This window comes from Diabrotica undecimpunctata, unplaced genomic scaffold (genome assembly GCF_040954645.1).
Source record: "Diabrotica undecimpunctata isolate CICGRU unplaced genomic scaffold, icDiaUnde3 ctg00003185.1, whole genome shotgun sequence".
Taxonomy (NCBI): Eukaryota; Metazoa; Arthropoda; class Insecta; order Coleoptera; family Chrysomelidae; genus Diabrotica; species Diabrotica undecimpunctata.
The window spans coordinates 1-15,583 of NW_027314382.1; the positions used below are offsets into that span (position 1 = coordinate 1).

The window sequence follows — 15,583 nt, forward strand, 5'->3', positions numbered from 1 at the left end:
CGCGCTATCTCAGAGTCAGCGAATTTTTTATAGCTACGATAGAATGAAGAAACAAAGATGAAGTGTTGTATAAGCCGGATCTGTAACAGACTCTAATGCACTATAAGGGATTATATTTTTGTAGTTCATCAGGATTTTTATTATTTAATCAGTTACTCTAAATATGGCTTAGTAATGTGTGAATTATATCTCGAAGTTTATATACAGTTTATACATTTGCATATAAAATTAAAACATTTACACTTACCGATAAAAATATCATCTGCTAAACTCGACGTGTCTGGTACAACTGACTCAATGTCACCTCCTGATGATTCTTTTCCGGGAGAATTCGATGGCATTACAAATGTTACTTCCAATTGAGGTATGAGTACTCCCATTGCTATGGTACTATTGCTTTCAACCTAAAAATATAAAGTCGGTTGAATAACTAAGAAAGAGAAGAAAACATAAAGAGTAATTATCTAGAATTTTACAGAGATATACATCTAAGTAGATCCAAATTAACGAAATATTAAGATACAAGTCAGTCAGTAGCAAGAGTGCTCATTGCAGAAGGATCTATCAAATTATATATCCAGATTCCTATAATATTAATAAAGCTACAAACCTTTAATATTCTCTCAGCATCTATAGCCAGATAAGTAGCCAAAAGTGCCGCATCTTCCGCTAATCTTAACAGAAACAAATACTGGTAATGATTGATTTGAATACTAACTAGATTAGTGATATAAACTAGAGAATGAATATCTGCATCCGCTTGGGAATTTTCTTGACAGTCACCAGTTGGTTTGACAGTTGAATTGGGATCCATGTGAGTATGTAACCAAATGGTAACCGGCAAAGCGTCCAAAAACGGAACCGATTTAGCAATTCCTATGGCTCTGGCGCCATTAAAATCAGCCCAAACAGGATCGAGACTTATGCACCATACATCCTTGGCGTCGGTCCACAACATTTCTCTACTAAAATTCGCCATCTAAAATATTCAATTACAATTTTTAAATATTCTAACCTAACATTATTATTTGTTTATTTTATTGCAGATATATGTGGAAAGAGAATGGAAGAAATCAGGTAACTAAGCATAAAAGAACGTGTAGGGTATGTGTTGTAAAGACTAGTATCAGAAGGTACTTATTAAAAAGTACAGTGGATTTAGGTATTTCAGTGTAAAAATATAACCAAATCAGTAACATATCAGTAAACACATTTGCTAAAACTTTAAATGTGAAGACTTACCCAATCGTCCGAAATCGAGGAGTCGATTTGTGAAGGCATATTTCTAATATTATCCACAGTTGATATGTGATCGATAAACTTCTGAGTCACGACATAAAAATCGTTCTGTTGGGATGGAAATTCCGATCCGAAAAATAATGAGCCCATATGGAAAGAATCCACGCATTTTGCCAAGTCGGCTCTGGAAGATTGCTCCAAACTTCTGATATTAGTTATAGTTGCTCTCGTCACTTGGAAACTTAAACATTTTGGTCTATCCTTTTGATTAGGATGCTCTAATGGACTTTCAAAATTTATCTGAAATGAGAAATAAAAAATATGAAATAATTATTTATTAAAACAATTTTTAAGAACGCGTTAAAGGTGTTGTAATCGTTGTTAGGTTATGAGATGCTTACTCTTGGAAGAATTGCTTCAATTTTAATATCCATGTACGTATAAGTCGATACTGGTACTTCAGTTTTGGCACTAGTTAACGACTGGAAGAGATTCAAACCAAAAGAGTTAATCCATAGACAGGTATCCACGTCAAACATCACAGAAATGGGATTAAGTTGGACGTAAAACTTCGGAGGAGGTACTAAAAATTAAAAAAAAAATTAGAATTTGTTAAATATGTTGTTGTTCCAAAAAAAATGAAGAAACATTTTTTGCTATTAAAATGGAAACAATTTTTGATATTCTACACCAGAATATGCAGCCTTGGAACTCGTCTTTTTCTCTGTCTGTCTTCGTTTACACACCTGCCAAAGGCAGGAGCTTTAAACAAATTTTCCACTTAATAGAATTGTATTGCTACGCAGCGTCATCTACTTGAGATGACAGAAAATAGACACCACTGTGTACCTCTGAATTACGTAGGGACGGCTGGAAATACCTCTATCTTCTGGAAACAAAATTTCTATAATTAGTTTTACAGAGGTGGGCAGACCAGAAGAGAGAAATATCCTGTTTTTTTTTGTTTTTATTAATAACACATCCCTTAAGAGGTGTCTTTTACATTGCAATCTGATCAGAAAGATCAATGAGCAAAGTTGCCGTAAGTTGAGTGAATAGTTGAGTGAAAGTGAGTTCTAGGCGTACTAGGAGCTCAAAGTTTTTTTGACCAAAAAAAAGGAGCTCCTTGCTAACCGTGCTCGGTCTTACAGCGGCCATTCCGCTTCCTGATCGCTGGATGACAAAGGAGAGTCTGGTTTAGCAGGTAGGAGTGCGGCGTAGACTCGGCGACGAGAGGGCGTTTTAAAATATCTCGGGAACTATCGCTGGGACTACGAGGAACGAATCCCGCACTAACGTCAGTCAGGCGGCGTCCTGGACTACACTAAACAGCGCTTAACTTCAAAATAATGTTTTTATTGCATGTACGTCCTTCTAGGCAAGACCTCATGTTGTAACACGCCATGAAAGAGAAGAAAACAGTCAGCAAAACCATTCATTTTGATGATGACTTGTTTTTTTCTGTCTTGTCTCTTCTGGTAACTTTTTTATGGATGATTGCACTTTGGTTTAGACGCCATAATAATATATCCGTGTTTCGTCACCACTTATAATCCTTTTTGAACAAAAACATTCTTTTTATGAACAAATAAGAAAATATTGGGTACGAAATTAGTCAAATATAAAATAAATAAAGTGGGAGTTTGCGGGACATATTGCAAGACGGGAGGATAACAGAAGAAGTACAAAAATGATTGAATGTGACATTGTGATAAAAAGGAAAAGATGGAGTAAAATAGAGATTATATATTTCATGCCGAAACAATAAACTTTCATTCTTTTGTTTCTAAACAACAAATATAAAGACTAACTAAAGAGTATATTGACCAATGACCAACAGATTTAGGATACACGTTATAATACTTACAAGGAAAAGGTACATCGCTTGGATAGTAGTAATACGTAAATTCTGCGTGAACCATGTTGGAGTCTACTGGAAGAGATAATTGTGTTCGGTCACCTGAAAAAAAAGAACATGTATTTTCAACTACGTTCTAGTTAAATGGGCAATGTTGGTGTAATTATTTCAAATAATTGTGTTTCATATGTAATTAAAGTAACTCAGAATAATAAAAAAACAAAACTTACAATGTAAATATTATCCATAAATTAACCAAAGTTCTAATGTAATAGACATGCAGTATTGGGTTTACAATAAATAATAAAAAAACTGTTAATTTATTATTCCGAGTTGAATCTAGATCTAGACTAATGTATTGATCTAATAAGCTAAGCTAGTACCTAGACGTTTTACTTGTAACCAAGTAAAAAGGCATCGCTCTGCCACGATACGAGCACACTGATACTGTTAAACGTAACATTTAACGTGATATTATATGTGAAATGTAACATTTGACATGAAATGTGATACGCGCTATCTCAGAGTACGTAGAATGTGACATTTGACGTTAAAAGTCACGTTTGACGTTAAATGTCATATTTCACGTTAAATATTACGTTTTAGATCATCAGGACGCGTGGGTCGTGACGAAACGAGGAGAAATGGAAGGCCAAAGTTTTCCGAAGTAGTTACGTTCTATTTTATCTACGGAAACTGTATAGTTTCCGTTACGAATGGGTAGAGAACAATATTAAGACGAAAATATAGTATAATAATATTTTAAAAGGCCAGCGCTTGTGGCTTGTGGAAGGGAATTTATTAAGTTATGGTGCCGTTAACTTATTTCTGCTGGTATCAACCACTCCGATGCAAATATCATCGACATCAGCTCCATGAACGTTGTTGTTGTTTGTATACGTAATCAGAATACAAAATGAGTACTGTTGCCAATAAGATAATATATACTTACACCTTTTTAGACCTATACTATTTTTAAGCTACCATTTCATTTAAATTCTTCGCTTGACGTCCAAAAATGAAATAAAATATGCTCTAAAGACACAAATCTTACGTAAATCATCCTTTACATATGGACATACACATCGGAGATGTACATGGCAATATTAATGGCATGGAGATTAGCTAATGCGCACAGGTAAGTTTTTTACAACATATTTGTGCAAAAAGTTTTTAAAATTATTAAATGTTAAGATGACATACTTAAATCGTAGTATGTACCGGGTGGTCCAATAAGCCGAACTCTCGACTATATATCAGAAACTATTCATGTTATAACTTTAGGAGAAAAAATGCCTTAGTAAAAGTGGCCAAGAGAAATCGCTGGAAATAACTTTCAAGTTTCTGGGTTAACCGCTAGGGGGCGTAACCTGTGAAGAAAACTTTCAAAACCAGTTTTTTGGGAAATATGCCCAATTATACCAAGTGTTAAATAAGTAAACTAGAAAGAGGCCTAAATTCTGCACAAAGTTGTTCAAGTACTTTTTTTTATTTTTTCAAATAAATGTTGGGGGAGAGTGGGAAAGTATTTGTGGATAAATACCTATAACTTTGGTTTGGATCAACCGATTTTAACGAAATTAGTGCAATAGCGGCGTTTTGGTGACATTCGAAATAAACTCCAATCATATCATACAATTCTGCATTTGATTTACTCATCACGAATTATTAGTACTGATAATTAATTACTAATATACGCGCTATCTCAGAGTATTGAAAAAAGTGCAATCTTCAATTCGAATTATAATATAACACTTCTTAACAATGTTTTGCCTGCTGTCGATAAATAAACAATATGAACTCCCCGTCAAATTCATTGTCGTAGCCTACTTAGTTTCGAAAAAACTATTTTTAATCATATGAAATAACAATGGTCAAAATAGGTATCAATATTAAGATTCGTCTGCTATAAAAAAAATTGAAAGTACCTACTGACTTTAATTTAATTTATAATACAGGGTGAGTCAATACTATACTTACTTATCTTTATGCGTTTTTATTCATATCTCGAGTTCGACAAAAGCTATTAACATGCGGTTTGCGCCATTTTGTTACGAATTTAATCCAGTTCCATTATAATTTACAATAAATAGGTATTTCCATTAAACGTTTTGAAGAAAAACAAATTTTAATTTTTTCTAGTCGAAAGTACCCTCTACCCATGATAATTAAAACTAAATGCAATTGTTTTATAGTAAATGTAAATTAAATCATCCACACTCTTTCTAATGACACTAATTTCGTTAAAATCGGTTGAGCCAAACCAAAGTTATAGGTATTTATCCACAAATACTTTTCCACTCTCCCCCACCCTTTATTTGAAAAAATAAAAAAAAAGTACTTGAACAACTTTGTGCGGAATTTAGGCCTCTTTCTAGTTTACTTATTTAACACTTGGTATAATATCGTAATCTTAGGAAATGGACTGGTCTAACGACAATTGATCTATTTCGAGCTACTGTGAGTAGAATAAGATGGGTCAATGTGACCGCCAACATCGCCTGATGTTGGCGGTCTTCTGGTATCAGAAGATAGGCACCTTAAGAAATCGAATTAAATGTTAGGTGCTATTTTGAATTATTCTATTGGTCTGACCGTCTCGATGATAAACAGCAGTAGTATAGTGAACAGTCTACTAGTAAAGTCATCTGGGGGCTGAGTACACTGATGAAGACTTCAGGGACAAAGTCAAAAGATCAATGTAACGAAAGTTCAACCCCAAAATAAGTTTAATATTAAGTTTTCTAATAATATTAATCTTAACTATAGGTTTAATTGTACTAACCACAAGCAACACTCATACATATACATTAATATCATACACCACAAAGAGCATAAGGTAAAATAATAAAGTAATAATACACCTAGTATGGACTTCACAAATAGATTTCCAGATAATAAATCTTTTATTACTTGGACAGACGAAACAACAAAGCCCATTACAGAAGAAAGAGTGAAAACAGTGAAACCATTTAGAGCAAAATTGTGTGTTCAAAAATATATATCATATTTAAATTGCTAATTTAAAGTTGGTTAACGCTCTAAAAGCTCATTCAAAACTGCTTTAGCCAGTTTCCTCTTTCATTTAGTTGTTCAATACTAAAAAAAATATATATATAATACCAAAATCCTTAAATAAATTCTCGATTTTTATTTAATTTTTTATATTAAAATGTCCCTGAAAAATATTAAAACTTCTCACCTTATCTTAAAACAATTATACATGTAGCTCAATACCTTAGCACAACGTCCAAAAAGCACATGAAAAGAAACATGATTCCCACATATATAGAACACGATATCATTTCAACTAAAGAGGTATCATCAGAATATTTTATGGTTGCAGATGGTAGGCGGTGTAAAAAATATTGGAATCGATCTATTATGGAAGTGCACATGGTGATAAAATTTTGAAGAAAATTCCATGCACAAAAAGAGGGAGAGAAGGTTAAGTGCTAAACGACAAAGATGCTTTTATGGTAAATATTTTTTGACGCGTGGTATAAAATAATTAAGAAAAATTAAAATTCTTTTTCTTCTTCCTAGTCGGTAGCTTGTTTTCAAGCATCGTGATTTCATAAAATCTCTTGTACTGTTAGTTTCAATAAGCCTCCATCTTCTGTTATTTTTATTGATTCTGGTATAGTTTTACCTAAGAGTTCCGTAATAAAATCCGTATATCTCGTTGGCGATCTTCCTCGACTTCTTTTCCCATGGACCAGGCCCCAAGTGGCCGAAAAGCGTGGCAATATTTTAATCTACTACGGTATGTATCCTCTTCTTTACATATATCTGTTGGAGGATTGATAAATTAATTTTTTTCTCAGTTAAAGATACTCTTTTCTGTTTTTCTATTTGTTTTAATTCAAATGTGTATAGAAATATCGGAAATACCAGGCTTTTAACTATTCGACGCGCTATCTCAGAGTTTTTCCAAATCTTTGTAAGTTTTGTCATGGCTTATTTGGACAGTACAATTCTTCTAATTTATTCACTGCACCCCCTTAGTTTGTTATTAAGGAGCCCAGAGAAGTTGAAAGTGTTAATCATTTCAATGTTATAGATTTTCTTTATATTTAAATTATTTGATTACTACCATTATTTTGGTTTTCTGTTTATTAATCAGTAAACCGACTTCCAAACTTTTTTCTGTAACTCGTTGTATGAGTTCTTCTAGTTCTTCTTTAGATGCAGCGATGAAGGTGGTATGATCAGCGTACCAAAGTTTATTAATTTTGGTGCCATTGATGGCGATTCCTACTTCCCAGTTTCTTAAAGCATGCCTCATAATCCACTTGCCGTATATATTAAAGAGCTGGGGAGCTCAATGTTCACATCTGTCGCACACCCTTGCTGTCAGGAAAATACTCAGTAATTTCACTTTCCACCTTAATCTGGCCGGGATTATTGTCGTACAGATTTTTTATTAGGTATATCAAATGATGGGGCATACCCTTTTCTTCGAGGATGTTTCATAGTTACTGCAAACGCACGCAGTCGAACGCTTTGGTGTAGTCAATACAGTATAAATAAGTTGGTATGTTGAATTCCTGGCTTTTCTAAAATTTGTTTTATGTTTAAAATATGTTCTCTAGTGCTAAATACCTTCTCTGCCAGGTATGATGTAATATTTGATTGAGACATTCTGATATAATCTACAGTATCACTTTGCTGGCACGTAAAATGAGCTCTATGGTGCGATTTTTTTGGCATAAGTCTTTCGGGTCTTTTTTGTGGATAGGGTGCTCCAGATAGGTTGCTCCGGATTAGGTGAACTATTTTATGGAAAACATCAGTGCCTGCATCCCCAATCGCTGCAATCATTTCGGTGACAATGTTTTCTGCTGCTAGAAATTTGTGAGTTTTCAGCTTTCTTAGTGCAGCAGCCAACTTCTCTCATTATCGGTGGTTCCAGTTCTAGGTATTCAAGTTGCAAATGAGTTCCCGGAGCTGTGTTATCTTTCATTAAATTTTCACAGTATTCTTTCCTTTCTGTATTTTATCGGTTATCAGAGTGCCATCTTCTCGTCATATCGCTAAGAATATTGAAGAAAAGTTACAAGTAATTAGTTTTATTTTGTTATATCTGCATATATCTGCTTCGTTTTTATGTGTATGCTATTCGATTGTGTTGCACAGATCATTTAGATATTCATTTTGTTCGTTCCTACATCACAGCTGTATTTCTTTACTAACCTCTATTCTGAGCGTGCTTCAGGTGTTTTGAGCCCTTGGGATTTAAGATTTTTTGGGTTTTGATTTTACACCATGTGTTCTAGGAGATCCAACTCTTATTGGGCTTACTCTTAGTGTTTCTTTGTTATGTTGCTATATTTGTTATAACAGATCTTGTCTTTATCCAAGAGAATCAATGTCATTTGGTTGTTCTACTGATTTAAGTGTGTCAATATGTAGCTGTTATTTCAAAGCTGTCATTATATTTGAAGTCCCATAGGTTGGTAACTTATTTAGATGTCTTGGGTTTGTCTAATTTTACACGTAATTGGACAGCAAGGAATTGATGATCTCTGTGCCAATCTTTCCCTGGGTATGTTTTAGTATTTATATTAGAGCTCCGCCACCTGGATTAAATTATAAGTAGATAACTCAAAATGAAAATAGTAATATAAAGTGATTGAAGGATATTTTTATATTCAACAAGAGTATGATAACACAAATATATGTGATACAGGTAAACGATTAACATAACCTTTTATTATCTTTACGATGATCAATTAAATTACCTAAAAAGTTTAACCTATGCATAGAATAAAAAATGTGTGATTATGTGTTAAGTATATATTTATGCCATCAATAATGATAGGGTGCTGCAGGATTTTTGGTAAAATGTAAACTGATACAAGTGTTAAATTTCTTAGGTAATTAGAAACGATAATGATCAAACCATTCACTTTCTAAAAGCAGTATGCATTTTTAACTACTCTTACTTCAAACTACCTGGTCTTTAGGAATAGATACCTGTATAATAACATTTATCCTTCCTTTTATGCTGAGCTATTGAATAAAATAAAAATAATTAACCACTTCAGAAACAAAAAAATATAAAAAAACGCGTATGAATTAAATATTAATAGGACAATAACTGAGAACCTGGAATGGGTATAAAGATATTTGTATTGCAATTTTATTGCTCATATCTAAGACATTAATGAGATAATCTTGTAAATAACATATTTCTTTTTACAACTCTTTTTTAAATGGGCGAAAACTACGCTTTTCCAAACATTTTCTCATTTATATCGAAAAGTATTGGTTTATGAGAAAAAATTTTCTGTGAAAAAAGTAGGAAAGTTAAATTTCGTACAATATAGACATGTTACACACACCATTTTGATATACTACGATATTGATACACTACACCTTTCATATTGCGTACAAAAATGGGTCTTATGGTGCTTAACAAACCATCAAAATTTCAAATCGATCCATTAATTGGTTTAAATCTTATTCAATTCGTTTATCCCAGAGATCTTTTGGGTGCAATATATAGGGAGTATATATAGGGAGGGGTATATATAATATAAGAAGAAGAAGAAGAAGAAGATATATATGGTACAGGAACTCGTTGTGGCTACAGAAAGTGTAGGTTTAAATATAAATATCTCGAAAACAAAAATCATGACCAATTTGGTACCCAACCAGAACATCAGTATTGGTGGGAAAGAAATAGAACTCGTAGATAGATATAAATACCTGGGACATGAAATTATGATTGGCAGGGATAACCAGACCCATGAACTGAAGAGAAGAATCGGCCTTGGGTGGGCAGCATTTGGAAAACAGAGAAACTTTTAAAAGTGAGCTGCCCACATGCCTAAAGAGAAAGGTATTTGATCAGTGCGTCCTCCCAGTCTTGACGTACGGAGCAGAAACACTTACCTTAACAAAAGCAGCAGCTACCAAACTGAAAGTCACGCAGAGAAGAATGGAGCGGTCCATGTTAGGAATAACTCTGCGAGACAGAATAACCAACGAAGACATCAGGAGAAGAACCGGAGTGACTGACATCATCGAGAAGATAGCCAGACTAAAATGGAGATGGGCAGGACACATAGCCAGAATGACAGATGAGCGATGGACAAAGAGGTTATTGGAATGGAGGCCAAGGGAAAACAAGAGAAGCGTCGGTAGACCACCTACAAGATGGACTGACGATTTAAGAAGACTCAAAAAAAACTGGATGAGAGCGGCGCAAGATAGACGGGGTTGGAAACATGAGGAAGAGGTCTATGTTCAGCAGTGGACTCTTGAGGCTGGATGATGATGATAGGGAGTTCATAACTTTGACCGTTGGTAGCGGCCGTATTGTTGAAGCTGTCAACTTGCTGTTATTTATTCAGCCTGTTTTGCCAAATCACCATGATGAGTATAGTGAACAACAGCGCGTGCAAATACACGTGTTTCGAAGTATTCACCTCTCACCAGGAACACTTGTGATAGCTTAAACTGAAATAAGTGCTCTTTTTGGCCGTTATAGTATCATAACATGCCTGAGTAGCGATATCTATATGAAACAACGAAAAATCGGGAAACTTCTCTTTAATGGCGAATTAGGTGAACTGTAAATCCAAGCTTACTAGAAGCTATTGAACGATGTTAGGAATAACCTTTTATTCCGACAATGCATCTACAATTTACCCTTGAAAACACTATCTTTTGTACTCTCTTCTCTACGTAAAGAGGACTATTCGCAATGTGGTGGATAGTCCACTGGTTCAGTAAACAACCAACCAACACCTATACGTCGATGAAACGCAAGATCTGCCGAAACATCACCGCAGTTCGTGAGAGTGTGCAGGAGAATCCGAGGCAGTACACTTCACTTCGCTCACATGAACTCGGACTTTCACAAACCACAACTTGGCGAATTGTGCGTCGCATCCGTTGAAAATTCAACTGACCCAAGATCTACCAGAAAGAACTGGTTTTAGCAAATAAAAGAAGCTATTCCTCAACATCTAGATCCTCGGGAAGAAATCTCACCTGGTGATGACCTTTTCTATCATATGTGGAAACTCTCAATGGTCTAAGGGTCATAGTGTTTAAGTGTAAAACCAACATCGACTTTTATCTGCTGTGTGCGATACCCAATGTGAATGTGGCGCACTTCAAGGGTAGGCACATATACCTATCTGCTCTTTGTTGGAAAAACTTTGCACCCAGCTAGACATTTTGCGTGCAAATATTACAGTTACCCGGACCACTTTTTATTGAATGGACCAAATTTGATTTGATAGAACTAGATACGTACGTAAAGTACACTACAACTAGTTCCCAATACAATAGAGAAGATAAGAAAGTAATATGACGGGACTTGTATGTCAGAAGGTTTGAGGTTTGGTGACCGCCTTCTTACATTTGTTGGACTAAGGTCTCAGACTTTTTCTCTCAGAAACTATATCTTAACTCCAAGTTTTGATAACAATTGTTACCGTCGTTTTGTTCTGCCTTTTACTAATGCCTTTATTTCTTACCGGCAGCTATTGTACCCATGTTTTATTCAAATTTTTCACTCTATATGTAACTTTTATACTTATTTTTACATGAATTTCGAGACTTATTTATAATATTAAGATAACTCTATTATTTCTGATAATTTCAGGCTCTTGGATGCTAATTTTAAAGATAGAATTGTCAACAAAAGATCTTACCAGATCAATGCAAGGAATATGTTATAACACTTAAAGACCATTTTTAATGTTAAAGACAGCCAAATAAAGCAAATACATATAATAACAATTATATTAGTTATAAACATTTATAGATACATGTTATTTTTTTTATAAAAGCATATCGTAAATGGTTAAATTATAAAAGAAAGTAGGCTTTGAGGATTAGAAAGTTTAAAATGTTTATTTAAGCATACATAAAAAATGAATTTACGTACCAAAAATGAATTCTTTCAGTCCTTTTTTCTGGGAAGAAGACACTTTGTATATTGTAAAATCCTCTATCCTCAACACTATACAACTTGTCATAAGTTTAGCTATTTTAGCTTCAATTTTTTTCTTATTTCGTGGATCGCTGTTTGGTTGTGGTTTTGATTCTGGACTTTGAGGTGTGCTATCTGGATTCTGCAATATATGATTCATGACAATCAAAGTAGTACAATGAGCAGAGCTGGGTAATTTCAATATAAAAAATAATTCATAATTACAATTACTTTTGTTCGTGTAATTGTAATTGTCTTTAACACGTTAAGCGCCACGTACTTTTTTTCTCAAAGTAATTTGGATTAAAATCTATGAAGGAATTGTACTTTTTAATTATATTATTTAGATTATCTAATTAGGACTAAGGAGTTACCAAATTAAGTCCAAATTTCTGTAAGAGATGACTCGAGGATATCCACAGGTAAGAATTTAGATGCTTTGTCGATACCGAACGTATTTTTATCGAATATTGAAATTTGACTAAAACTGCATCCCTTTAGAATACAGTTGGAGCAAGAATTAAACGAAAATGATTTAATTTTAAGAAATTCATTCATCGATACAATTTTCGAGCGGTCCGACAACTTTGACAATATTTTCTTCTTTGAGTGAGTCGACTTGCGCTTAAATGTATATGTATGTATATGTGCATGCAACTAAATTGAAGATTAAAACCCTAAATTAGAGCACCAATGACCTTTTCATTCTCCCAAAGGTACAGTTTGGATGGACATATTTTGAAATGGCATAATCGGCCCGTACTTTTTTTAAACTGTACGCGGTAATTGTGTGACTTGTTAATTTTCAAGAATATTCTTACAATTCTTGCTTACAAGTCCTAACCTGACTTTAGAAGGCCGTCGAATAGTCTGGACTGTGAGACCAGGTTCCCCAGATCCTTCTATTTTTTACTATAAATACGGCTTCTGTTTCAGGTAAAAGGTCACTTTATTAACCCCAGTTGTAGTATTTTGAGGATTACAAAAAATAATTTGTATGTAGTAAAATACAGAATGTAGGTCGTTGATTGAAGAAAACCATTGAATATAATAGACCCCTGATACTTGTCTTTGTCAAATTTGAAAAAGCATTTGATACGGTCAATCAAAGTGAAATGCTCCAAGATCTAACACAATGTAGAATAGATCACCGATACATATCCCTCATCAGATACATCTATCAGCATGCTAGAGCCTGTGTAAGACTTAATGAAGATACTGGGACCTTTCGTATTGAAAGTGACGTTCGGCAAGGAGAAAACATGTCTCCTAAATTATTTACAACTTTGCTAGAATACGTTTGTAAAACAATAGATGGGAACGAAAAGGGCATCAATGTAGATGGAAAATTTTTAAATAACCTTAAATTTGCAGATGATATCGTTCTTATTGCAGACAGCTTTGATCAGGCACAGATAATGCTCCAAGAACTCCGTACTGCCACAAAAAGAGTTGGTCTTAAAATAAATTTTTCAAAAACACACTTTATGACAAATTTAGTCCATCTCGGTAGAATACAAAGATATTGAGCCAGTTGACTCCTATAAATACTTGGGCCATGAGATCAGAATAAGTCCTTTCAACCAAACAATCGAGCTGAAAAGAAGAATAAACCTCGCTTGGGCTGCATTTGGAAAGATGAAGGATATTTTTAGGTCTAAGATTCCAATGTGTCTGAAAAGAAAAGTATTTAATCAGTGTATTTTGCCAGTGATGACCTACGGCGCAGAAACCCCAACACTCACAAGAACAACAGTGAGTAAACTACAAGTTGCGGAAAGGGCAATGGAGAGAATAATGTTAGGGATTTCTCTACGTGATAGAATACCCAATTCTACTATACGCAAAAGATCAGGAGTAGCAGACGTTATTGAAAGGATAACAACACTAAAGTGGAACTGGGCAGGTCGTGTAGCAGGATCAGTTGATGACCGGTGGAAAAAAAGAATTTTGGAATGGAGATCCCCAATACAAACTAACAGAAATAGAGGTCGACCCCCAACGAGATGGACAGATGACATAAAAAGAGTGGCTACAAATTGGATTCAGATGGCGCAAAATCGGACTAAGTGGAAAAGCATGAGAGAGGCCTATGTTCAGCAGTGGAGGCTAGTTGATGATGATGATGAAAATGCAGAATCTCCCATACATCCAACGAGAATCTAGCCGTGGGTAAGTAAACGTTCCCTAATAAACTGATCTCGCAGAGAAGAGATATCCCATGGCCTCATCACAGCCTGAAACTAATTACGGGGGATTTCTTTTTATGGGGTTTGCTTAAAAGTCAAATCTACGTAAATACCAATAATACCAAAATTAAAGAACATTCGTCAATAAATAGCTAACATACCCAACACTTTATATCGTACAGTTTTCAAAATGTAAGGAACAGGTTTAAAGAATATTAAAGGAGAGATGATGGACACCTGGACCATTTGTATTTGTTCTTTTAAATAAACATTTAGCTACTACATTTGTTTTTCAAGATGGTTTCAAAAGTGTAAAAATTTATGGCCTACCTGGTATACATTTTCCCCTTTCAGATAACCCCTTCCTTATATCCTATATTTCTCACAAGATCGAGACTAAGAAGCCATCATTTGGCCTCCACCTTTTGGTTATACATTTTCCCAGAATTTTTTAAAATAATCTTTTTTGAAAACGATTTCCGGAATGGAAATCAAACCGTCAAACATTAGTTAAAAATGCTAACATCTTACCTTCATTGGACGATTTAAAGGAGTATGTAGTGGTTTGTGTTGATCGATCAAATTTAAGAGTTTGGTCTTGAATGAATTCAGCGCCTGTTCTTGCCATAATGAGTGTGGCACAAAGCTCGTGTTGTATTTCAACCAATGTTTTCTGTTACCTAAAATTATTAATATATACAATATAAATAATACATATAATACAACAATCTTAATTAGAGTAGAGTGTGCAATAAATGTTGTCGTTTTAAATTTTACCGAAATGATAGGATTTACACTGTTTACAGTATCTGTATATCGGCAAAGACAAATCAAGTCACTTAATTGGTTGAATTGTTAACCAGAGTCATTCCACAACATATTCTAATTACGATTTTTCTCGGTGATTCGCTATTATAGACAGCGGCGGCCGGCCAGGTGAAGTAGGTGAAGGTGAGGTTCACCAAAAAAATATAATTAAATTGAGACAAATAAATAAAAAATGAAAACAACATTATTATATCTAAATTCTGAAATCAATTATTTATTCTCTTTTAATTAATCTAAAAATTAAAAAAGACAACTAGCTTTATTGGCGGTACGTACTTGACGGTCAAGTCCTGACCTGTGTCACTAGCCGTGTATAATAGGATTCAGGAAGAGGTGAATATAATTTTTGAAATGCAAAATCCATCTGCATCAGCGTTCACGGTTGCCATGGCAACGTGACGTCAGCCTATCCTTAGTGATAGTTGAGGAAACTGGTACGTGCAGTTCCGCTTAAAAATATATTATTCGTCTTCACCCACTGTTGGATGTGTATTTGGTAACTCTGAGATAGCGCGT

At 34.3% G+C, this 15,583-nt stretch overlaps 1 protein-coding gene across 1 annotated transcript; it reads right to left on the reverse strand.

The window, feature by feature from the left end:
- Nucleotides 1-247: 247 nt before the first annotated feature.
- On the reverse strand, nt 248-14,919 carry LOC140432193 (bridge-like lipid transfer protein family member 3B; the record flags this gene model as incomplete). Its single annotated transcript, XM_072520017.1, has 7 exons — nt 248-404; nt 611-979; nt 1,243-1,539; nt 1,641-1,822; nt 3,107-3,199; nt 12,006-12,192; nt 14,771-14,919. Coding segments are annotated over 7 exons (1,434 nt in total), but the record flags the coding sequence as incomplete, so codon positions are not given.
- Between the last annotated feature and the right edge of the window lie 664 nt (nt 14,920-15,583).